General features: G+C 36.1%; 1 protein-coding gene across 8 annotated transcripts in view; it reads right to left on the bottom strand.

Moving 5' to 3' along the window:
* The window catches only part of Dmd (dystrophin), a 2,349,574-nt gene that overhangs the window by 1,427,876 nt on the left and 894,520 nt on the right, over positions 1-27,178 (bottom strand). For all 8 annotated transcript variants that reach the window (XM_087599109.1, NM_001370876.1, XM_087599108.1 and 5 more), the window contains 1 exon segment: positions 9,346-9,469. In XM_087599109.1, coding sequence (XP_087455235.1) covers positions 9,346-9,469 — 124 coding nt within the window.

Here is a 27,178-nt window from a genome sequence, read left to right as displayed (position 1 = left end):
CAAAGGATAGATTTAGTTCAAGAACAAATTGAAGCACTGTGTCATATGATGCAGCTGTCCTGCGTTTCCTCCTTTAGAGTTTATGCATTATTCCTTTGCGAGCTAACTTTTCTCAGCATTCTCAACAGAGCAAAGAAATCTCGAATTATCTGAAAGGAAACTGGTCCATGAAAGCAGAGCAACTATCAAGACAATTGCTGATGCAGGTTGCTGTCCTCAACAGCACTAGGTTAGACCCCATCACAGTTGAAGATTTTACCTCATGGATTACCAATGCTTTCTCCATTTTAAGGAGTGGGCGGGCATGTTTGCCTGGGGAGCTATTGTCCTCCTGGGATGCAGAGTAGGTCTCTGGCTTATTGGCCGTTTGAAAAGAGAGCATGCCAGATACAAAGTGGTTGTTTACCTGGCTATGACCGCCATTGAAAAGGGTGCTTCTCCCAACATATGGCTGGCCTCTTTGAAAGATTAAGAGTTCGCCCTAGATCATTTTTGTCACTGTCATGTGGAGTCATTGTATCCAGAGACAGGAAACTTTCCTCGAGCTCGGACCAACCTAAGACATGGGGCCCTGTGGTGATGGGGTAGCCCTATGACGGGGAATGTCGAGTTTGGATGAGAACCACCTGTGGCAGGAGCAATGACAAGATTGACGTGACACCCAGATCTAGACTACTCATTTTATTAGACAAAAAAGGGGGTGTAGGGCGCCCTCCTGTGGTGGACAACGGTACTGTGCATGCACAGGATTTGCACCTGGCATCAGTTGGCCGGTAATATGCTAATGAGGGAGCAGTACCATGCTAATGAGGTGATTCATGCTCCGCCAATCCTGAAAGGACAATTAGAATAGCCTCAGCCTGCTGGATATATAAGGTGAGCGCTTTGGCTGCTTGTTGTCCTCGTATCAGCAAAATGAAGGTGGTCCTGCAATATAGGCTGTTAAGAAGGATCCAACAGTGTTGCGTCTTCCTTGCCAGACAAGGTGGGCGCTACACATGAGCACACACACACAGACACACACACACACACACACACACACATACACACATAGACACACACAAACATTGATTACTTAACATGCATCTTCATCTAATATTCTCTATGACATTCATCACCTACACATATTTTATATATTTATATCATCCTTGATAAGCTATAAGCTGTATGATTCCAGGTGTCCTCATCTGTTTTCTTGTATAATTCATAACCAATCTCTAGACTACTATTACATATATACATCAATATATAATAAAAACTACCATAAAGATTTTTTCAGAAAATATATAAAATTTTACTTACAATTATGATTCTTCTATTAAGTGTGATATGATAACACCATAATTTTGATCATATTGCTTATGAAAACATATCCACCCTCATTTTAATTTTTCTCTAGTTGCTTTTCTCTGGGAAATAGTTCTGTTTTTATTCATGCTTGTATGTTAATTTTCATATGTATGATCTCTGTGTGTAGATATATATAATTATCTTAATATTAAAATAACTTATATTTCAGTAGAGTAAATTTGAAACATTTATTGACATAAAGAACAGCTGTTGTTTTGTTTACTCTTGTCCTTTATTTAAACTAGATTCTAAATTTTTTTGTATACTAGATACACTTTCAAGTAGGGTAGTTGTAGTTATCTGCACTAAGACATGATTAGACTGAGTGGTCTTATCTAATGCTCCCAGCATAGAACCTTTAAGAACTCAAGAGCCTTAGTGAAGAACAAAGATAGAGTCTGCTGCGGGTTTGCACTTCTTCTTCTTTTTTTTCTTAATTGGATATTTTTTATTAACATATCTAAATGTTATTCCCTTTCCTGGTTTCCCAGACATAAGCCACCTTTCCCATCCCCCTCCCCTTCCTCTATAAGGGTGTTCCCCCACACCAAACAACTGCCCTTCCTACAAACCCACCCTGACATTCCTCTACATTGGGGAATCCAGCCTTGGTAGGACCAAGGGCTTCTCCTCCCATTGGTCCCCAACAAGGCCGTCCTCTGCTATGTATGTAGCTGGAGCCATGTGTCTGTCCATGTGGACTCTTTGGGTAGTGGTTTAGTCCCGGGGAGCTCTGGTTGGTTGGTATTGGTGTTCTTATGGGGTTGCAAAACCCTTCAGCTCCTTCAATCCTTTCTCTAGTTCCTCCAACAGGGACCATATTCTCAGTTCAATGGTTTGCTGCTAGCATTCCCCTCTTATTTATCATGCTCTTGCTGAGACTCTTAGGAGACAGTTATATCAGGTTCTTGTCAGCATTCACTTCTTGACTTCATCAATATTGTCTAGTTTTTGTCGATATATATATATATATATATATATATATATATATATATATATATATATTGTATACCCAAGTGGGGCTGTCTATGAATGATCATTTCTTCGGTCTCTGCTCCAAAATGGAGACAAATCAATATCCTATTTAAAATCATAGTAAGTCTGGTTTAGCAGAAGTAAGGTAAAATGTCAAAAGGATAGAATGGTAGGGACTGGAGAGATGGCTCAGTGGTTATAGAGCACTGACTATTCTTTCCAAGGTCCTGAGTTCCATTCCCAACAACCACATGCTGGCTCAAAACCTTGTGTAATTATAATCAGATGACCTCTTCTGGTGTATCTGAAGGCAGCCACAATGTATTCAGATATATAAGAATAACTACATCTTTAAAAAGGAGAGAAGGAAAGATAATTGTTGGGTTTAATTCTTATTCTTCTAGGATGACAGAGAATTCTACAGCTTAATTATCTAGTAATAAACTATACACAAACTTCTAGGTGACCTATTTTTTCTGTTCCATTCCTGACTTAACAAGAAAAGAAAGGAGAATGAATAAAGGAAGGATACAGAGTTAATTAGGTAATATTTTAAGATTTTGTTGTCTAGTAGTTTTGTTTCCTTTTTAAATCAATTTTAATTTTATCCACAGATTAAGAAAAAGTTACATATAATTATGGACATTACATGACATTCCATTGACTGCACATATATTGTGAAATCAGTTTAAATATACCTAATTATATATATATATATGCATGCTCTGGATATTTCAGAAAAAGAAATAAAAGGAAGCATGTGTGTGTGTGTGTGTGTGTGTGTGTGTGTGTGAGAGAGAGAGAGAGATAATACACTTTATTAGACATCATTTAAGTATTTTTTTCAATTTTATGTGTTTCAGTGTTTTACCTGGGTGTTTATATGTGTACTGCATATATACTTGCTACCCATGAAAATCAGTAGGTCTTGGTCATCTAGAACTATATAGAATTATGGATGGTTTTGAGTTATCATATTTGTTCTGGGAAATGTAACATGTCCTCTGCAAGAGCAAAGTGTTCTTAAACACTGAGCCCCTTACATGCTATTTTAATAAGAATTAATACAGAAATGTCTAAAACAAAAGTAAAGCTGATGTCTTGGAAATTGATTCTCAAACCATTGAATGGAACAAGTGACCAAATATGTAAAAATTTATAACACATACTAGTAAGCTAATGGAGAAGAGAACTTGAGGGGAAAACGGCGAATATAGTGTCTTTCAAGTACATGGAATAAGTTAATGTGCAAAGGCATTCAAGTGTGTTTGAAGGACAAGATGAATTTTAAAACACAGAAAATGGACAGTTGTTTAGATTCTGATGATTAAATCTCAGGATAAAGAGAAACTGTAGATATGTATATGTAACCCAATGGAAATTGTTTTTTAGTAAAGACACTGCAGTGATACTGAGACTATAGTGATACCTTATCTCTGAAATTTATTGCATTCCTCAGCAAGTGACTTGAAGACACAGATACTATGGGCATCAATATACATAATTTTAGAAGTATTCTTTTGCCTTAAACAATAAGCAACTATGAACTCTGGATTTGGGAGAAACGATAAATCCTGAAAATAGTTATAAGAGACTTAGGAAGACTTAACTAACATGATCAGGTATTGGGGGGAAGTCCTGAAGGCCAGCAGAATGAATAGAAACAGGCAACCTCAGAAGGTAGAGGATTGAGGGGACCCTCCAGAATGTACAAGAGACCTGGGAGGTGAGAGACACTTAATACTAAAAGCAGAGGACCATAGATGAAATGCCCTACAGTGGAGAGAGGGAACTTGTAGAGCCAAACTCTAGCAGAAGACAGGGCATCAAGTGGCAGGATGAAGTAGCCATTCCACAGTCAAAACCTCTGACCAAGAATTGTTCCTGTATGAAAAACTGCAGGGACAAAAATGGAGAAGAGCCTGAGGAAAGGAGGTCTGGGGCAGTCCCATGTTGGGATGTGGCTCAAGGGGAGGCCTGACACTATTACTGATTCTATGGTGTGCTTAGCAACAGGAGCCTATCATGACTGCCCTCTGGAAGGCCTAACAAGCAGCTGAGAGTCAGATGCAGATATTTGCACCCAACCAAAGGACAGAAGCTGCTCAGCCTTGTGGTTGAATTAGGGAAAAACTGGAAGAAGCTGAGGAAGAGGTCGACTTTATAAGAAGACCAGCAATCTCAACTAATCTGGATCCCTGAGATTGCTCAGACACTGAGCTACCAACCAGGCAGTATATACCAGGTGATATGAGGTCCCCAACACATATACAGCAGAGGACTTCCTGGTCTGGACTCAGCGAGAGAAGAAGCACCTAACTCTTGAGAGACTTGAGGCCCCAGGGAGTGGGGAGGTCTGATGGGGTGTGGGTAGGGATAGGAATATCCTCTTAGAAAAGGGGCAGGGTGCGGCGGGGAGGTGAGTAGGTATGGGATGCAGAGCAGTCAGAGGAAGGACCAGGAGTGGAGGTAACAACTGGAATGTAAAAAAAAAAAATTAAAGAATAAAAAAAATACATTTTTAAAAAGTAAAATAAAAAATAAATAAAATGTGTTATTTAAGAAACAGTTTGCTGGGTGGTTTTGGCACATGCCTTTGGTCCCAGCACTCAGCAGGCAAAAGCAGGTATACCTTTATGAGTCCCAAGCCAGTCTGGTCTATAGCGTGAGGTCCAGGCAAGCCAGGGTGACAAAGAGAAATTCTCTCTTGAGAAACGAAAGGAACAAACCAAAGGGGCTTGCTACAGAGACTCAGTAGACAGCAAGGGGGCCTGCATGAGACTGACCTAGCCCATCTGCATATATGTTACAGTTGTGTAAAATCATCTCCTTGTAGGACTCCTAGCAGTGGCTGCATAGGCTGTTTGATCCTTTTGCAGGCTTTAGGAACCTTTTTCCTCATAATGTCTTTCCTTGTCCATCCTTAATACTAGAGGCATTTAGTCTTACTGATACTTAATATGCTGGGTTTGTTTAATATCCATGGGAAGCCTGCTCATTTCTGAGTAAAAACTGAGGAATGGAGGAGGAATGAATGGGGAAGAGCAGAGAGCAGAGGGTAGAGGGGAGGAAAGGGGAGCAAATGGAAGGAGAGGAAGGAAGCAAAGTTGAAATTGAAATGTAAATAATAATAATTACAATTATTATTATTATTATAATGATGATGATGATGATAGAAAGTGATTTTGAGCAATAATAATGCCTATACTGTAATTATATGTAAGTAAGTGAATTGAGGCAAATATGAGATTAAGGATACAGGAAATCATTCCAGATGTGTATTGAGATAACTAATATTAAATATCCAAGTACATAGAAAATACTTTGAAGGTACTGACAAATTTTCAATAAGAAAATAATATAAAAATGATACAATAAAATGTTATGTAGTTTGTTCTAAGCTTAAGTAGAAACAAATTTTCAGACGATAAAGGAATTAATCGAGTTTATCAGTGGACAATAGTCATTAAGTGTGAGGAAAATATTTCCATTTTCTCTGCCTAGCAGTTCCCACATAATATTATTATCCTATGTCTATACATATAATAATAAGAGTTTGGTAATCATATGAATAAAAAGATATCAATACAGAAAATAAACTTATGCTGCAATTTAAAAATTACATAGTTCAAAATATGTGAAACTGTACTGAGCAATAACTTACGATATTATTTCAACAAAAAACATTTTAGGTATAAAATGACATAGGAGAAATTCAGCAATAGAAGAATAAAAGCAAGTAATACATCATCATCATTTTAAATGATTTCAATGATTCTACTAATACCATGCATTTTCATGAGAAAGACCTCCCCTGAGTTCAAAATTACTTATATAAACTGACAAATGAGGAAATCAAGAAAATTAAAGTACACATGAGCTGAACATGAGTACACATCATTTCTCTTCCTAGTCTTTAATGCATGTACAATATATTTAGCTTAAAGGCAAATTCTAGGCATATCATTCCATGTCATATTTTAGTGGTCAATTTAGAACAATGCTGTTATTTCTGAAAATGAGACTCAAAGTTGAGAGAGGTGAATGAAATGTAGCAGAGAATGTCTTATAGAATATTGTACATTTTTACTATATTCAGTCTATCATGCTGACATTATTGATTGTCATTTTTGCTTTTATTTTTCTTGGATATTTTATTTATTTACATTTTAAATGTTATCCCCTTTACCCCGTCTCCCAAATTCTCTCCCCCATTCCCTTGTAAATAGTTAAAAAGGAAAATTTATATTCCCTAAATTGTAGAACTCCATTTTCATTTTGACTAAAGCCATTTTAATACACAGACATAAGATGATATTCAGAAAACTACAAATCAAATAAATAAAAATCTCAATCAATTAAATCACTAAGGTAATTCATACTTATCTATTGAATATATCATGTAAACTCTGAAACATAGATGGCAACATTTTCTAGGCAATTTTTTACTCCCTGAATTTTTTCCACCTATGATTTCCAATCCAAAGTTATCAAAGGTAATGCAAGTTACATGGAAGAACAGGGAGAGTATGCTAAATGTTTGTTTGGAGAAGAGGAGGGGGGACAGAAGATAGTGGATGTTGCAGAATATATTAATTCAAGATGCATGAAGACGCCTTTGAGAAATCCTCAGGTTTTAAGCTATAAATATTAAAAAGTGCCTTTCATGGGTGATCAAATCTTTCCACAAATGATACAGGGTTACTAATGGAAATTCTGGGTGCCAGGCAGCAATATCTCATAGGAATAAATATGGTCAGGGGGGTCCTGAGGCATCTTAACAACACAGACGATTGGCATATATCTTGTTTGTCTCCATAGTAAGTAGATGTTAAAATTCTATTGCTGATAATTCCACTCCCTTTACATATAGCACATAGCAAAATCAAACTTGAATGATTAGAAAACTACTTCCCAAAAGCTTAACTTGCATGGCATCAGAACATTCTATGCAGGCTACCAGGAAAGAAAAGACACTTAGTGCTGAACCCATAATTTCAACATGATTGCCATATTTAACCATTGATGCAAGTTTTAATAGTGGGATGAGAATTCTAGAGGTAGCCAAATGCTTTTTGACTGACTGCTCCATTGTAGGTATTTCATGTTTTGTACTGTAAAATCAAAGCCTAGAATATCACCTTCTCTGTGGTAGAACATACTAATAGTTTTATGTTAAATGATCACGCTGGAAACTGACCTCTCCTTATTTTTCAGATACAGATTTATGCTTCTCTCAACTTTGGTCACAGAAACGTCTTTATGTAGTGAATAATAATTAAGGCAGAGACACATATCTGACCAAAGTGTCATTGTCAGTTACCATGAGCACTCAGGTGTGAATCATCTATATTAACTTTCCCTTATGCAAGCATCAGGGATCCTCATAGACGAGTGAACACAGAGAACATAAGAGCTATTGGATGAGGAAGAGAGAGTTGTGAGATATAGAATTCTTGACCACACATGGATTTCACACAGGTGAATTTACAGCATCTGTGGTTACCTGCATAAGATTAAGAAATTCAAAGCTACAGCATGAGTAGATGAGGGGCTAGCAAGACCCCACACTTAGCAGTGCAGCTATTAGCAGTTGATGATTGCTAAATAGAGGAGAGTCACTTTTGTTTCAGAATTGCCTGCTAATAGACTGTCCATGCTCTTTTTGATTGCTCAACACAAGGTCCACACTGGCAGCACAAATGGAACCTAGGAGTGTATTTAATAATTTTAATAATAATTGAAAGAGGACATTTAGTTGGGAGAGTGATGGGGTGAAGGTGAGAGAATGATAAGCTGAGGAACTGATCTCTCTAAAATTAAGAAATTTTCAAAGAATAAAAAATCTTATTTAAAAAGAATTATTTCAAAATCATGAAAAACATATTTTAAAATATATATACTTAATTTAATTTCAAAATTGTAACATTAATAATAAAATTATACTTATGTGAAACTATTTATCTTAGTCTATTATGATGATAATAAAATCATATCTCATATACATCTAATATGAAATTCAAAATAATTATGTTGTAAATATAAATAATGTTGATTTCTGAAAATGAAAAATTGTCTTTGCTCCCTGGGCATCCTTAAAACAATACACAATGTTACCACGAAATATCTTTTTGGGTTGTAGTTCTTCAGCATTTCTATGTCCAAGGTAAAGCAAGAGCTCATATGTGAGGTAGTATTTTATTTGCAATCATGTAAATAGATTTTCTAGGTCAGAACTTAAATGCTAAGGCATGCACTTGCAAGTGATAATGTTATAACTAAAAATATTTCATATTTATTATTTGAAGCATGCTCATTTTCTTTTTCTTGATTCTTAGAAAGTCTTTTAGAAAATATTGTCAATTGCATACTAAAAATGAATGTTTTATAATTGTTAAAGTTGAGAAAACAAAGCACTGATAATTTCCCAGAAGATATAACAGCTCCTTATTAAGTCAAGAAAAATCCTGTTGTGAAGGTCAAAACGTATAATCTTATAAGGGAGTAAATTTTGCAAAATATCTACTACTAACAATAAATACTAAAATAAAAGGTATGCACCTTTTAGTTGAGTTGATGCAATATATAGATATCTTTCATATAAAAATACGTTATTATTTATGACAGGTATTGATTACTATAAAACTATATTTTGATCCTGCATAAACAGCATCCTATATTATGCTATCAAACAATACTGTAATATGTTTTGCACTAATCTATTCTATTAACTTACTAAGGTCAAGAACAATCTGTGAAGAAGAGTCACCATAAGTAGATTGGCTAAAGTTTTACTTATAAATATTGCTTTAGTTAAAGAAAATGAAAAGCCTTCCTTCTTGTAGCAGACTCGGACTAGATTTTTCTAGGCAAATATTTTGTTTTTCTTGTTATCTAAACTATTTTATATATTAAACATCATTTTATTTTATTGCTTTAATTTCAATGTCTATAAAACCGATATTTGAAACAAAAGAAAGCAGTGCAAAATAGAAATATAAGATTTGAAGCAGAACATACATTTACTTTTTCTTTCAAGTCTGAAATGTTGCCTTCTTTTCGATAGACTGCAAATTCAGAACTCTGTAGTACAGCTTCTGAACGAGTAATCCAACTGTGAAGTTCAGTTATATCGACATCCAACCTAAGAGAGCAAAGAATAAGGCTCATTATTTCTTTATTATCCCTTTTTTCTGTATGGAAAGAAAAGAAATGTATTCACATTTACCACACTCCTTCTCATCTGATGCTCCTATTATTGTTAATAGAATCACCATCTCTCTAGTTAAGTAGATTCAAACTTTGGAGTCAACTTTCATCTTGATTCTTGTGATCATGGAGTCCATTTTATTCAACTAAATGCAGCAATCATCTGCACATCATTTCCTACAAGCTATTATATCTAGACTCTGCTTGAAAGCATTGCTCCTGCACCACTCCAAATGACTATTTTTGAAAAATATTTACAATAACCAAAAAGTACCACACTGTTTGCACCAACCAATTAAACCACCATTCTTATATTCATGTTCTCACATGTTACCTAAACCATCAATGTGGACTTGTCTATGCAACTTGGTAGAGAAAAAATGGAAATCAGTAAGAGTAATCCAAGTAAGATCTTAGCAAATACCTGTAAACTATAATCTTTCCTCATGCAGAACACATTCTGGAGCACCAGTTATAGCACAAGAAGCCCAACTAGGTTATGGTGCTTTGAGTAACTCTCCATTATCAATAAAGAAGTACAAAGTTATATTTGTGTGAATACTCATCTTTTAGCTTCCAAAATATCTCAACATGACTTGAAGTTACTGGTCCAACTAACAATAGAAAGAACCAAATAAATGCTCAGTATACCAATTTCTGTCTTGGTCGGTTACTATTGTTTTGATGAAACAATGAAACTAAAGCAATTTGACTGAGGAAGTAAGTTTGGCTATACTTCTGAGATCTGGAAACCTCAGCTGAGAAAATGCTTAGGTTAGATATGGCTATAGGCAAGCATACTGATTTTTTTTTTTTTTGGTTCTTTTTTTTTTCGGAGCTGGGGACCGAACCCAGGGCCTTGCGCTTCCTAGGTAAGTGCTCTACCACTGAGCTAAATCCCCAGCCCCTGCAAGCATACTGATTATAGGCAACTTGGAGGTGGGAGTTGATACAGAGATCTTAGAGAAGTACAGCCTAAATGGCTTGTTCCACAGTACTTGTTCACCCTGTTTTCTTACAGAACCCAGGGCAACCAACCCAGGTGGCATCATACACAATAGATCACAACTTCCCACATAAGTTGCTAAGTTTATAAATGCTCAATATGCTTCCCTACAGTTAGATATAACCAAGGTACTTTTTCAGCTGAGCTTCCATCTTCTCAGGTGACTCCGCTTGTTTCAGGTTGACATCAAACTAGCCAACACAGGGGCTATAAGAAACCCTCATTGTTGGTTGAGTCTGTTAAATTTTGGTGAATGTTATTCTGCTGTAACAAATACCTTATCATCTACCTAGTTATTTCAAAACATTTTCCCCTGGGATCATTGAAGTTACTCTGAATGTTGAATCTAAACAAAGTTTACATGCTATTGAATCAAAGTAAATGGCCCTTGTTATATGAAAGGATTAAAATACATGCATACGGTGGAATACTATTGACATTTTAAAATCCATCTGTTTCATTTGTCAACTTTCCTCTTTTAATTACCAATTTTTATTAAAATATGGAGTCCTATTGCCTGGAGGAAAAATGTGCATTCCTGATTAATTTATATTCATTCACTAAGTTAATATTTTAGGGTTCTTGTCAGTTTAATAACCACAGAGCCCAGTGCACTCCTACCAACATTTCTTCCTGCTCAATAGCAGTATGTATAAGAAAGTAGATTTCACGTTTATTTGTCTTTGGTTTTGGCTCAGTGTAAAATTTGTCGTCTTTGCCTATATGTTTTCACTGGGAAATGAACAGGAAACCCCAGAAAATCTGAGAACATTGTTAGAGTTCTTAAGTATCTTTAAAATGATGCCTCTCAGTTGAACAACCATGGAATGTTTAATACACTGTTTCTCAGAGGTCTCTGTGGGACTGAAGGCCAGTTGTCTATAGTAATAACTTCAACTCAGTGAATTTAACTTCTTTATTGGCCAAATTCTTTTCTTTATGTTCCTATTTAGCAAGTCATAGGAACATTTTTTTCAAATAAACTCCTTGAACTTCTGAGTCTCCAGAACTGCAAAGGAAGCCTTTACCATATCAGTGTGGGCCTTAAGTCCATAATTATGCAATAAATATATTTCAACTTAAACTTGGACTCACAACAGGATTTGTATAAAGGATTTTCCAATGTTTACAGAATTCTGAGGTATTTTTATTCTCTAGCTTTCTTTGGGAGTGCATAGTTTTCTTCCTTACAGATAAAATTATAATTAATATGTAAAACTTTCTTCTTCCTATATGGAAATATTTCATCTTACCATGTGCATCTTCTTCCTCATTTTTTTCTCTGAAATTTGACAGTCTTCAGCTTTTACATAAAGTCTACCTATATTTTCATTTAAGACATCAGTCTATGACTTCACGAACATTTGAGTTCCAATTTTCAATTACTATAACAAATTCAACCACACCCTCTGAGACCATTTTATAAAGAAATTATCAAAATTGATAGAAGTCATATTATTCTATAGTTACTCATGAATATATTTAAAAGCATTCATATTTTTCACAGGATCAAGACCCAATTTTAATGACATCCTATTTTATGGACATGTTAACATTATATTGTTTATAATTTATTTAAAGCATATCTTCCTTCAAGTGTCATAGGACACTTGGAACGATATAGTTCAGGTTTGGTATCTCCATCCATCCTGTATGTACAGAAAAAAACCCTTCTTGATTAGTATCCAGCAAGCACTTATAAGATTTTTAGTATAATCTCTTATTGTTTTAGCTCATTCCTTTCTTTAAATAAATGTGAACACGTTTTATAAAAATACTTTGAATTAGCAACATGAAATCTAAACTATGCACCAACCACTATAAACCCTGGCTTTTAAAATTAGCCTTTGTATTGCTTTAGATTTTCTATAGAAAATACTGCATGACTGAACTCAGAACAATTACAAGCACATACACAAGATCTGTTCAATTCCCAGAAGGACAAAAATCTCCATACAGAGGATTGGAACTCTTATATGCTATCTCATCACTAGCTAAGGAGATATTTAGCATTTGATGACTGCTTAGAGATATCCATTTCTTTATATTTTTGTAAATGATATTTTGGGTATATGCAAAATATTTTGTATCATCCTCTCAATAATGTTCATTTAAAATTATTTTAATAGTACAATCATACTTCATCTAACATGTGGTGTTACTTTTCTAAATAATAGGCCAGAATATAGCTCTGCTAAAGAGTTTGTTTTATTGAAGGATCTATTTGACTAATTCAAATGTTTTGGACACTGAACTGAAACTTAACTCACTTAGAGACCTTGTGAAGATTTTTTAAAAACCAAACAACAACAAAAAATCCCCCCAATGAGTTAGGGTTAAATCAGGTCGAAAACTAGTGCCTCTGCCAAATAAATTGGTTTATCTATACACAATGAAGGCTGTGTAGAGTCAATACCATGGTAACAGTCTGCTTGTGGCTCTGTGAAGATTTTAAGTGAGGCATGGAGTTCAGATCAATTCTACCACAAAGTTGTGAAAAATCTAAAGAGCCCCTTTGTTGTTCTTTTTTGTTTCTGTGTTTGCCTGATTTTATAAATTTAAAAAGGGATTATCCAAGTGCTGAAACTTCTCTTTTGAAATATTATGCTATGGAGCTTGATTATACATTGTAGAAATGTACACATTTTCCATGATAATGTCATTGTATTTGTTACTACATTTGCTTCTATACTCTGTGTGTGAGCAAGAATGTGTCATGGCATGACTGGGGAAATCAGTCATGCACAAGATAGAGGGGTTTCTTTTCTCTTTCTAGCACAGAGGATCCTGGGATTGAACTCACATGCTCAGGATTATCAACAAGGTAATTTAACTAACTAGCCACTTTTCTGACTCCTTATTTACACATTTAAAAGAGGATGTCAGATATTATTTCACTGCAGTTTCAAGTGAAGGTTTTATCTAGAAAAAGTATGTATTCAGAAGCACATAGATTAATACTCTATAGTTCCTTTTCTGGAATGAAATAAAGCAAATTAGTAAAATATGAACATTAGTAAAATATATTAATTAAATGAGTTTATGCTAATTACACCTTTACTATCAACCCCCATTATTGTGATATATTGATTGTCAAGGAAATAGGTGCCATGTAGTCAAACCTGAAACTATTGCATAGTTCATGATCTTAGTTCCTCTCAACAGAATCCGGTTTAGATATTTTCCCCTGGCTTCTAGTTGGTATTTGTGGTGGATTGAACGTACTTAGCCCAGAGGAGAGCATCATTAGGAGGCTTAGGCTTGTTAGAGTAGGTGTGGCCTTGTTAGAAGAAGCATTTCACTATCAGGGTAGGTTTTGAGATGTTCTTCCTAGCTGCCTAGAAGCTAGTCATCTCCTGGCTGCCTTCCCATCAAGATGTAGAACTCTCAGCTCCTTCTCCAGCATCTTGTCTGCCTGGATGCTGCCATGTTCCCACCTTGATAATAATGAATTGAACCTCAGACACTGTAAGCAGGCCCAACTAAATGATGCCCTTTCTAAGAGTTGCGTTGGCTATAATATCTCCTTAGAGCAATGGAAACACTAAAGCCGTTAATTTGTCAACTAAACCTGCTTGTCTTTTAACATATATCTCTGCTTTATTATAAATAAATTTTAGCATAATTATAATTTGCATGCTATCCAACAGTTATCTCTAAATTAACCAAACTGCTATAAATGTGTACTTGTGTTTTCTTCAATACTTTCTAGAAGCAGTTAATTTGTTTGTTCTTACTTAGATTTGGCAGTATACATATTTATATGATCATTAATATGATTTATATCTGTATTGTTTACTACACTATTCTATAGAAATATAATGTTCAATCTAGATCCTACTGTGTAATGTTCAGCATTATTGCTTATAGTTCTGAGAGGAAGCAGTGTTATGCGTTGCTTTTTCTTTAATGACTATAGACATTCCCTCTTCTTAACACCAGATGGGAAGGGAGAGGAGGAACAGTGTTTGAAAGGATTCTAATATATTCTTCACAGAGTTCCAGCAACCTACACTCAGTGCTTAGACCATGAATGCAGTCATCTTCTTAAAGCCTACAGATCCTGTTTTTTAAGTAATAGCTGCACATATATTTAATTCATTATCAATTTATCAGCTGTACTTTTCTTGAATGTGTAGGTCTCTGGATTTACACTTGTCCTAAATCATCAGATACATGTGCTGAAGTGTGGAGCAAAGTAACAGACTCTTGATGTAAATGCTTAATGCTCAAAAATTAGGTGTCAAATAGTCTTCCCAGTGCCTTGTTAGGGATATAATTGTCACAATTTATTTTACCTGAGGCTAAACAAGCACCAATTCAAGATCCTCTCCACTATCTGAATACAATAAGGCACACAATACTTCGCTATTTATCAACTATTTGAATTTCAAAATCATCTCACATATCCAACAATAGGAAAGATAAATTTCACTCAACATACTATAATACAGACTCAATCTCAGGCAGTTAATTTCCTCAGAAACATGATATAAATTAGGTCAGTTACACGTCATATGGTCAACAATAAGAAACGATTACATACACATTTGAGTTTACATAAAAGACAAAAGAATATAAAGCATTCTAAAGAACAAAAGAAATATTTGTATACTTGTAGTTAAACATTGTAAATTTTTGACTAGTCAATACCTTATCAATGTACAGCTATGACAACTCTGTTATTGTGGAAAAGTATCTTCTAGATGAGCACTGATTATATACTGTCTCAATTTTCTGTGTAGTGGCTGCTATGTTGAATATTATAACAAGGTGATATATTTGCATAAGCAACTACTCAATCCTGTTGAACTTACCATTTGTAGTATAACATTTTCACTTTTTGTAGACTGGGTATTATTTTTCATTACATTTACAGTGTATTCTTAAAGATACTCCTTGAAATTCCTGATGCTTATTTTGTTTGTTTGTTTGTTTAAATAGGAAAAGCATATGGGCCTAGATGATGTCTCAGATGGTATTGGTGCTTGCAACATAGTGCTAGTGATCTGAAGTTGATCCCTGGAACCCATATATAGGTAGAACAACAGAACCGACACCACAAAGCTGTCCTCTGACCTCTATGACTTTACTCTGGTGTGTGTACGCATGCACATGCACACACACAACCCCCCCACACACTAATAATGTTGATGAAAGTAATATTAATCATAATCTTGTTAAATAGGAAGAAAAAGCTGCCATCAAATTATCCTACATAAAAACATAAAACTATTTAACAGTATTCCACAGAAATGAATTCACAAATATTTACAGTTGAAGAGGTTTTGATTTGAGATACAAACCTGACATTAGATATTCTTATGTAGTGGATTACATATCCCAAACACATTAATTTATTCATTCTTCAACATTAACATCCCAAGAAACCTATTCCTTGTCTCAAATGTATTGGTAGTTTTAGATGTGTAAACTTAAGCACATTCTTCATAAAACTATATATTTCAATACGGTAAAATTTAATGACTCCAGATCGCTATAAAATGCAATTTTGAAAGCTACTAAAATATATAATTTACATAATTCACGTTGTCCTAAAGTATGCCCATTTACTATGGGTTTAAACTTGAACTTGACCAAACGAAGTATTGGCCATCAAGTTGGGTTAACTGCATTATTAATTATGGACATTAAATTACAAAAATGAGTTCCTTTTTATGATATATACCATAGAATGCAATGGCAGTGCTTTAGTATTTTAGCAAGTTAAAGGCAGGAAAGCCCCTAAATTCCCTGTTGTTGGCATTTTCTACTTTTCTCATTAAAAATCTGACTACACTAAACAGAGTCAGACTTCCGCTGAATGAGTCAAAGTATTTCATTATGTGGTAGATAAAAATGTCGTTAAGAGATCTCCTAACCTAAATGTAATAACAAACCTTAATCACTTAAGATCATAACCTAATATATATTTCTAACATGTGACAGGATTTCAAGAAGTCACTTTCACATCTTCTACTCATATAATGTTTATGGAAACTATCTCAAAAGTTCAAAACTAAAGAAATCCCCTAAACTGTAAATGCTATAACAGAAGAATTAATGCTAACAGATATAAAAATAATACAAAATTCTGTGGCTCAGAGGATTGATAAGGAAATATTGCTAAGTTACAAATGCCTTAAGACATTGCATCTTTCATAAATTTGAAAGTCCCTGTAACAGTCTCTATCTGGGCCCCAGAAATAACTGTGTGACACCGATTTCTTTTCCCAAATATTGCTCAGAGTGAGCTGGTCTCCCAGAAGTGCTGTCACTTCTAAGCTCATAGGTGAGACCAACACTTTTACTCCAATAACTGGCCAAAGAGAAACACACCAGGAGACCACAGGGCACAAGAACCACAAAGTACATGGAGACAGATTCCTTCAAGTTTCCACCAGCGCCCCACAGCTAGCCCTATGACCCAGCTCTCAACATACAAAAATCCCTCCCAGAGATAACCATTCACTCAGGAAAGTTGACATACCTAAGATCACAGGCTAACAGTCTTACAGGAGGGACAGTATCCAGTCAGAGACAGCAAGACCAACTAACACCAGAGATAAACAGATGACGAGAGGAATGCACAAGAAAGTAGGTAACAGAAACCAAGGCTACTTGGCAACATCAGAACTCAGTTCTCTCACCAAAGCAAGTCCTGGATATCCCAACACACCAAAAAAGCAAGATTTGGATTTAAAATCACATCTCATGATGATGAAAGAGGACTTTAAGAAGGACATAAATAATTCCATTAAAGAAATACAGAATACAGGTAAACAAGTACAAGCCCTAGAAGTGGAAACACAAAAATCCCTTAAAGAATTACAGGAAAACACAACCAAACAGGTGAAGGAACTGAACAAAACGATCTAGGATCAAAAAGTAAAAGCAGAAACAATAATCAAATCACAGAGAGAGACAATCCTGGAGATCGAAATCCTAGGAAAGAGATTGTGGGTCATAGATGTAAGCATCACCAACAGAATACAAGAAATAGAAGAGAGAATCACAGTTGCATAAGATACCATAGAAAACATTAACAAAGCCAACAAAGAAAATGCAAAATTCTCCTACCCAAAATATCCAGGATATTCAGGACAAAATGAGAAGACCAAACCTAAGGATAATAGGTATAGAAGAGAACGAAGATTCCCAATTTAAAGGAGCAGTAAATATCTTCAACAAAATAATAGAAGAAAACTTCCCTAAAATAAAAATAAATATGTGCATTTACATAGAAGAAGCTTACGGAAACCCAGATAGAATGGATTAGAAAAGAAATTCCACCCATCACAAAATAAGCAAAATACCAAATGCACAAAACAAAGAAAAATATTAAACGCATTAAGGGACAAAGGTCAACTAACATATAGAGGCAAACCTTTCAGAATTACACCAAAATTTTCACCAAGGACTCTAAAAGATAGAAGACCCTGGGCAGATACCATACAGAACCTAAGTGAACATAAATGCCTGCCGAGGCTACTATACCCAGAAAAACTCTCTTATCTTGGAGAAATCAAGATATTCCATGACAAAATCAAACTTACACAATATGTTTACACAAATCCATCCAAATAAAGGATGATAGATAGAAAACTCCAAGAAAATGTGGGAAACAACACCCTAGGAAAAACAAGAAAGTATTTTCTTTCAACAAACCCAAGATACCCACACAATCATAATTCTAGCTCTAACAACCAAAATAATAGGAAACAACAATCACATTTTCCTAATATCTCTTAACATCAATGGAATCAATTCCCCAATAAAAGACATAGAGAAATAGACTGGATACATAAACAGGGCCCAGCGTTTTGCTGCATACGAGAAAAGCACCTCAGTGACAAAGACAGACACTGCCTAAGAGTATTTTGCAAACCAAACAGTCTCCCCCCAAAAGCTGGAGTACCCATTCTAATATTGAATAAAATCAACTTTCAACCAAAAGTTATCAAAAATGACAAGGAAAGACATTTCATATGCATCAAAGGAAAAAATCTACAAAGATGAACTCTTAATTGTGAATATCTATGCTCCAAATGCATGGGGAACCACATTCATAAAAGAAACCTTACTAAAGCTCAAAGCACACATTACGCTTCACACAATAATAGTGGGAGACTTCAACACCTCACTCTCATCAATGGGCAGATCCTGGAAACAGAAATGAGCAGAGACATAGTGAAACTAACAGAAGTTATGAACCAAATGAACTTAACAGATATCTATGGAACGTTTCATCCTAAAACAAAAGAACATTCTGTCTTCTCAGCACCCCGTCTTACCTTCTCTAAAACTGTCCATATAATCAGTAAAAAGCCAGGCCTCATTATGTACAAGAAGATTGAAATAATCACATGCATCTTATCAGATCATCACAGTCACCATAGAAAACATTAACAAAGCCATCAAAGAAAATGCAAATAAGAAAAAAAATACTAGAAAACCCCAAAAAAGCAATAGATAGCCCACATAAACATGGAAGCTGAACAATGCTCTACTTAATAACTTGGTCAAGGAATAAATAAAGCAATAAATTAAAGACTTTTTAGAATTTATTGAAAATGAAGGCACAACATATCTGAACTAATGGGATACAATGAAAGCAGTGCTAAGAGGAAAACTCATAGCTCTGAGTGCCTCCAAAAAGAAACTGGAGAGAGCATACATTAGAAGTTTGACAGCACACCTGAAAGCTCTAGAACAAAATGAAGCCAGTAACACTGAAGAGGAGTAGATGGCAGGAAGTAATCAACTCAGGGCTGAAATCAACCAAGTAAAAACAAAAAGAACTATAAAAAGAATCAACAAAATCAGGAAAAGGCTCATTGAGAAAATCAACAAGATAGACAAACCTTTAGCCAGACAAACCAGAGAGCACAGAGAGTGTATTCAAATTAACAAAACCAGAAATGAAAAGGGAGACATAACAAAAGAAACTGAGGAAATCAAAAGAATCATCAGATCCTACTTCAAAAGCATATAATCAATAATACTGGAAAATCTGGGTGAAATAGAACACTTCCTAGATAGATACCAGGTTCCAAAGTTAAATCAGGACCAGATAAACCATCTAAACAGTCCCATAGCCCCTAAAGAAATAGAAGCAATCACTACAAGTCAACCCATAAAAAGCCAAGGATCAGATGGGTTTAATACAGAATTCTATCAGGGCTTCAAAGAAGACCTAATACCAAAACCTTTCAAATAATTCCATAAAATATAAACAGATGAAACACTACCCAAATACATCTATGACGCCCCAATTATACTTATACCTAAACCACACAAAGACCCAACAAAGAAATAGAATTTCAGACCAATTTCCCTTATGAATATCAATGGGAAAATACTCAATAAAATTCTCATAAACTGAATAAAAGAACACATCAACACAATCATTATTCGCAATCAAGTAGGATTCATCCCAGGGATGCAGGAATGGATAAATATATAGAAATCCATGAACATAATACACTATATATACAAATTCAAAAAACAAAACAAAATAAAACCCAAGATCACATCATTAGATGCTGAGAAAGCATTTGCCAAATTCAAGACCCCTTCATGGTAAAAGTCTTAGAATGATCAGGAATTCAAGGACCATACATAAACATAGTAAATGCAATGTACAGCAAAGCAGTAGAGAACATCAAATTAAACTGAGAGAAACTTGAAGCAATCCCACTAAAATCAGGGACTACACAAGGCTGTCTACTCTCTCCCTGTCTATTCAATATAGTATTGGAAATCCTAGCCAGAGCATTTAGACAACAAAGGGAGGTCACAGGTATGTAAATTGGAAAGGAAGAAGTCAAAATATCACTATTTGCAAATGAGATGATAGTATAATTAAGTGACCCCAAAATTCCATCAGAGAACTCCTAAACCTGATAAACAACTTCAGCAAAGGGGCTATTTATAAAATTAACTCAAACAAATCAGTAGCCTTCCTCTAATCAAATGAAAAACAGGCTGAGAAAGAAATTAGGGAAATAACAATATTCACAATAGTCAAAATTTATATAAAATACCTCAGTGTGATTCTAAACAAGCAAGTGAAACATCTGTATGACAAGAACTTCACATCTTTGAAGAAAGAAATTAAAGAAGATATCAGAATATCTCCCATGCTCATGGAATGGCAGGATTAATGTGGTAAAATTGTCCATCTTGCTGAAAGCAACCTACAGATTCAACACAATGCCCATCAAAATTCCAACTCAATTCTTCATACAGAAAGAAAGAGCAATTTTCAAATTCCTTTGGATTAACAAAGAACCCAGTATACTGAAAACTATTTTCAATAATAAAATAACTTCTGCAGAAACCACCATCCCTGACCTCAAGCTGTATTACAGAGCGATTGTGATAAATACTATATCTTAATGGTACAGAGACAGGGAGGTAGATCAATGGAATAAAATTGATGACCCAGAAATGAACCCACACACTGGTGGTCACTTGATTTTTACAAAGGATCTAAACATATCCAGTGGAAAGAGAGAGAATTTTCAACAGTGGGGCTGGTTCAACTGGAGGTCAGCATGTAGAAGAATGAAAATCATTCAATTCATTCAATAAGATACCATTCTTATCTCCTTGTACAAAGCTCAAGTCCAAGTGGATCACGGACCTCCATATAAAACCAGGTACACTGAAACTCATAGAAGAGAAAGTGGGGAAGAGCCTTGAACACATGCATTGGGGAAAATTTCCTGAATGGAACAGCAATGGCTTATGCTTTAAGATCAAGAATCTCAGCAAATGGGACCTCATAAAACTGCAAAGCTTCTGTAAGGCAAAGGACACTGTTATTAAGACAAAACAGCAACCAAGAGACTGGGAAAATATCTTTACCAACCCTATATCTGATATAGGGCTAATATCCAATATATACAAAGAATTCAAGAAGTTAGACTCCAAAGAACCTAATAATCCTATTAAAATGGGTACAGAGATAAGCAAAGAATTCTCAACGCAGGGATATCAAATGGTTGAGAAGCCCCTAAAGTAATGTTGAACATTCTTAGTCATCAGGGAAATGCAAATCAAAACAACCTTGAGATTCCACCTCACACCAGCCAGAAGGGCTCAGATCAAAATCTCAGGTGACAGCAGATGGTGACAAGGACATGGAGAAAGAACACTCCTCCATTGTTGGTGGGATTGCAAACTGATACAACAACCCTGGAAATCAGTCTTGAAGTTCCTTGGAAAATTGGATATTGCAATAACTGACGACTTTGGGTATATCCTGAGCATATACCTGAAAGATGATCCAACATACAACAAAGACACATGCTCCACTATGTTCATAGCAGCCTTATTTATAATAGCCAGAAGCTGGAAAGAACCCAGATGCCCTTCAATAGAGGAATGGATACAAAAAATGTGGTACATCTACACTGTGGAGTACTACTCAGCTATCAAAAACAGTGACTTCATGAAATTCATAGGCAAATGGATGGAACTAGAAAATATCCTGAGTAAGGCAACCAGTCACAAAAGAACACACATAGTATACACTCACTGATATGTGGATATTAGCCCAAAAACTCTGATTATCCAAGATATAATCCACAGACCACATGAAGCTCAATAAGGACAACCAAAATGCCAATGTCTCAGTCCTTCTTCAAAGGAGGAACAAAAATATTCATAGGAGGAGATATGGAGACAAAGTTTGGAGTAGATACTGAAGGAATGGCCATCCAGAGACTACCCCACCTGGGGATCTAGCCCATTTACATACAGCCACCAAATCCAGATAATATTGTAAATGCCAAGAAGAGCATGCTGACAGGAGCCTGATATAGTTGTCTCCTGAGAGGCCTTCCCTGCCAGAGTCTGACAAATACAAAGTCAGATGCTAGCAGCCAACCATTGAACTGAGAACAGGGTCCTCACTGGAAGAGTTAGAGCATGAACTGAAGAACCTGAATGGGTTTGCCACCCCATAGAAAGAACAACAATATCAACCAACCAGAACTTCTAAGCTCCCTGGGATTGATCCACCGACAAAAGAGTGGACATGGAGCGACCCATGCGTCCAGCTCTATATGTAGCAAAGGGTGGACCTTGTCAGGCATTAATGGTAGGAGAAGCCCTTTGCCCTGTGATGCCTCAGTGTAGGGAAATGCCAGGGTGGTTAGGTAGGAATGGGTGTTTGGGTTGGTAAGCACCTCCTGAAGAAGCAGCAGGAGGTGGGATGGGATAGGGGTTTTCCGGAAGGAAAACAGGGGAAAGAGATAACATTTAAAATGTAAATAAATAAAATATCCAATAAAAAATTCCACAAAAAATAAAGTCCCTATGAAACACAAATATATGCAAACATAACCTTAACAATAGGTAACATGACTATTATGTGGTAGATGAATACGTGACACGCTGTCATAGTAACCAATCTATTCTGGTGCAATACAACATGCCTCAGTTGAAACTACTATAGCATTTACTTTAAAATCAAATTGGAAAAGCTAAGAATGACCTTGTAAAAAGATATGAATCACTAGAGGGAGCCCCTTCCCTTTCAGACATGGGCATCTCTTTAGCTTCTCTTTCAATTTCTTATCTGCATAATAGTAATATGGTGACAAATGGATTTTTCCTGGAGGCTTTCTTACACAGAAACATAAAATGTTCAAAGATAAAGGTAAAATTCTGTACAAAGAACATATCGGTAAGACAACCTCAGATATACAGCTAAAATGCTTTAAGCCATTTTGTAAAACAAAGCATCTTGAAATCCTAACACATATAAAACTCCAAAAAAATATTGTAACATAATTTAAACACGTCTCTATATGCAGGGACATATTCGTAATGCAAACACCACAGTGCTGTTTTGTGTACTCTGTAACCAAAGCTATGTTTCCTGAGTCATTGATTTACCTAATCTTTAAACAGTTTATAAATAAATGGATTATCACACTCTGTGTCCCTGTAATTGTATCCATGTATTATACAAGTTAAGACTTGCTAGATGGAAAATAAACTAACTTAAGGCAGGATAAGAAGGGGAAAGGATTTTTAACCAAATTGTATGTTTTTGTGAAGAAAAAGATTGCTTTTAAGTGAAAACATAAATAATTTGGTTTCTCATATGGAACCTTGGCTAATATTCATTTTAGTTTACACATAGCTATAAACAACTATGATAAATATTAATTTGTGCATATAAGGCTTATATAAACCATGTTCTTCCATCAGTTATTGCAGGAACTAAATCATGCCTTGCTGTTCCTCCTTGCATGTCAGCATAATTTCACATGTTTCAGTTAGGTGTTAAGGGCAACAACAGTAAAACAAAACAACCACAGAAAACAAAACCCTAAAACAGGAAAGCTAAGACAAAGAGAAAAACATAGGAAAGTAGTCTCATCCATTTTAATTTTTATCACAAGGTCCCATGGGACACATATGCTCATACCTCTTTTTATTCAAATAAGAATAATTGGCACAGATCCATGATCATCATTTTTGTCGACATTTTGGCCACTTTTTACTACATACTGGCTATTGGAGCTAAGCTGAACATTTGTAAAGGAGAGACTGTTCTATACAAATCCCCCAAATGTTTCTCTGTTCCTTTGGCCTAAAAGAATTACTTTTTTTTCCTGTTTTGTATAGTGTAGGATGGATGGCTTCTCCAGACATTTTTGAAAAAATAGATTTATTTAATTTTTGAATTGCAGTGGAATTTGAGTATCAGTTCACATAGGGAGGTGAGAGGATAAATTGTAGAAGTGGATTATCTCTTCCCATCTAGTAGTTCCATTGATTGGGAGTAATTTTTACACAAATGAACTGGAGGGAGTGAAAATGAAAGAAGTGATTTGATTGCATGACCCAGAACATGGGACATTCATCTTTGCAGCAAGCATGTGTACTTGCTGAGCCATCATTTTAAAGTAGTACTGTTGCCCAAATAGCCATATCATAATGTTTTATTTTCAAAATCCTGTTCTCCCAATGACAAGCAGATTAAAATCTAGCAGTTACTAGTTTTCACAACAGAAAGTCACTCTGCTCTATAATGTTATTACCAGCTTTCTTCTTTATTTCACTGGATAAAATATTCTCCCCCAAACTCACAGAATTACATATATAAGTGGTACCCCTTCGTTTGATTTGTCATTTTCCATTAATCTGTGATCAATATTTCCTTGTATTTTTAACTATATACTCAGCATTTCCCCATGAACCTACTATGTCCAACTATTGAACAAGAAGTAATCTTTTTGTACCTCACATCTGAATATTTTAGAGGTAATTCTTGCTCCTTGGCTGGGTTTATGCTAGAATGCAAGCATCCTGGGGGAACACCTTAGTATGCTTTGGAGTGATAGCAACTAGAGTGCTTTCCTGTGGGGCAGGTAGTGGTGAAAGGTACCCTGATTCCTGCTTGAGATAGGTGGAATCCCTAGGATACCCTGAAAGGGACAGCAGGGTGGTTCCCAGTCTCCCAGAATCTCAGTGCCTCACGTAGCTACACCATCCCCCCACCAAAGACCCCTGTACAGAGGTTTGAGACAGACCTCAGTCATGTAGGGCAAAACCTCAAGCCCTTCCTCCACAGGTGAGAATGTGACCACAGGTGACATAGGCTCAAGACAGTCTTAGAAGAAGGACCACATCCCAAGCTCTCAGGCCAAACCAATAGGAAATACACACTGTCAGACACTGACCCATCCAAAAAAACTGTATTGAAGTGTTGTGTTCAGAATTAAAGGTGTGCAGGAATTATTCCATCATCTGAGAGCTTCTGTCATGAGAGCTTTAACACCCCCACCTGGGGAAGAGCTCTCCTCTCCAGAAATCACGTCCAGAGCTCCACTGCACCCCTCCTTGTCTAGTCAGTCTCCTGCTGGCCCAGCCTGGCATGAGCAACCCAAGCAGCAGTGGCAGAAAGGAGAAGCCCCATTAGCTGGGGGTGGAGAAAGCTGTTCCCCCTCCCTGAGTTCTCTCCACCTCACCTGAACCTGAGAACCTAGCCATGCAAGAGATTGCTGTGAAGAGCACCCTGGCACCAGAGCCCTACACATTCCTAAATCATGAGGATCCATTAGATCCTAGCTGAATAAATAGCAAAGTTAGCATGAAAACTAATGCTGCTGTCACTTCCCTCCTGAATAGCTGTGGCTCATACTGCCTACAGGGTTAGTCAAAGAATGTACCACATACTGACTGTGCCTTGGACCCTATGGGAGGCAATTTAAACTTTAAACATTCACAGCGTGAAAGCTCACTGAGTTTAAAGGACTTCAACATGCTTTTATGGTGTGGGTCTTTAAAGTTTAAATAACTTCTAGTCAGGGTTCAGAAACTATCTAGTATAATGTGGAAAGTCATTCAAGTCTGACATGTCCTTAATGCCCCAATGCTCCTTCCCAGCATTATGACCTCTTTTAATCCATTTACTATTTTTTTAGTGAACATCTGTATGAACTTTAGTTTAAATACAAAACAAATCTCACTGTTTTACAAAGCCAGTCCTTTGCTCTGCCTCTCAATATAAAATTCCATACATATAGTGAATGAGCAACACACTTATTCTCACAGTTATGGCATCTATAAACAACACTGGGCAGGGGATGAAGCCAGAGATTAGACATAAAGGGATCCCCACGATATTAATTTCAAGAATTATGGGCAAAGATATGTCCATATCTTATTCAAAGTTTCTTTTGAAATATTCTTCCATGAGACTGTAAAACATGTAGACAGGAAAGAACAAAATCAGAGGTAGAGGAATTATAAGTTCATGCAGAAATAAATTTAGGAAACAACTAGAGAAAAGGCAGCGTTGAAGAGAAAAATCATACATTTAAAATAATTTAACTAGCACGCGCAAGGCCCTGGGTTCGGTCTCCAGCTCCGAAAAAAAGAAAAAGGAAAAAAAATTTAAAAAGTACATTTGGAAAGAATTTGGTGATGTGGCAGTTACAGAGAACACTGTCGATTGCTTCACAGACACAGTTAATCTTTGAGGCTACAATGTGAGTGATATCTCATAGACTTACAAAATCTAAAGCACAGAACTGCATTTGAAATTCTTGGGTGTGGGAAACAGGACTGAAGTCCTAAGTGCCAGAAGAAAGAATGGAAACAGGAAACCTCTGGGGGTATGAAGTAGACGGGGCTCTAGAATGTACCAGAGTCTTGGGAGGTAAAAGAATCTCAAGACTCAAAGGGAGGTGTCTTAGATGAAATGCCCCACATGGGGGAGAGAGAACTTGTAGAGTTCACCTCCAGTAGAAATACAGGGCATCATGTGGAGAGATGGAGTGCCATCCTACAGTCAAAAACTCTGATTCAGAATTGTTCCTGTCTGAAAGGACAGCAGGGACAAAAATAGAGAAGAGACTCAGAGAAAGGAGGTCCAGTGACAGACACAAATTGGCATCCATCTTAAGGGGAGGCCCCAAGACGTGGCTCTATTACTGACACTATGGTGTGCTTACAGACAGGAGACTAACATGGCTGTACTGCAAGTGAGTCACAACAAGCAGCGGACAGAGTCAGATGCAGATCTTTACACCCAACCAATGTACAGAAGATTACTGTGGTAGGATTAAGGATAAGCTAGAAGAAGCTGAGGAGGAAGGCAGCCCTATAAGA

This window comes from Rattus norvegicus, chromosome X (assembly GCF_021556685.1).
Source record: "Rattus norvegicus strain SHRSP/BbbUtx chromosome X, alternate assembly SHRSP_T2T, whole genome shotgun sequence".
NCBI lineage: Eukaryota > Metazoa > Chordata > Mammalia > Rodentia > Muridae > Rattus > Rattus norvegicus.
This window is presented reverse-complemented; position numbering and strand designations above follow the sequence as displayed.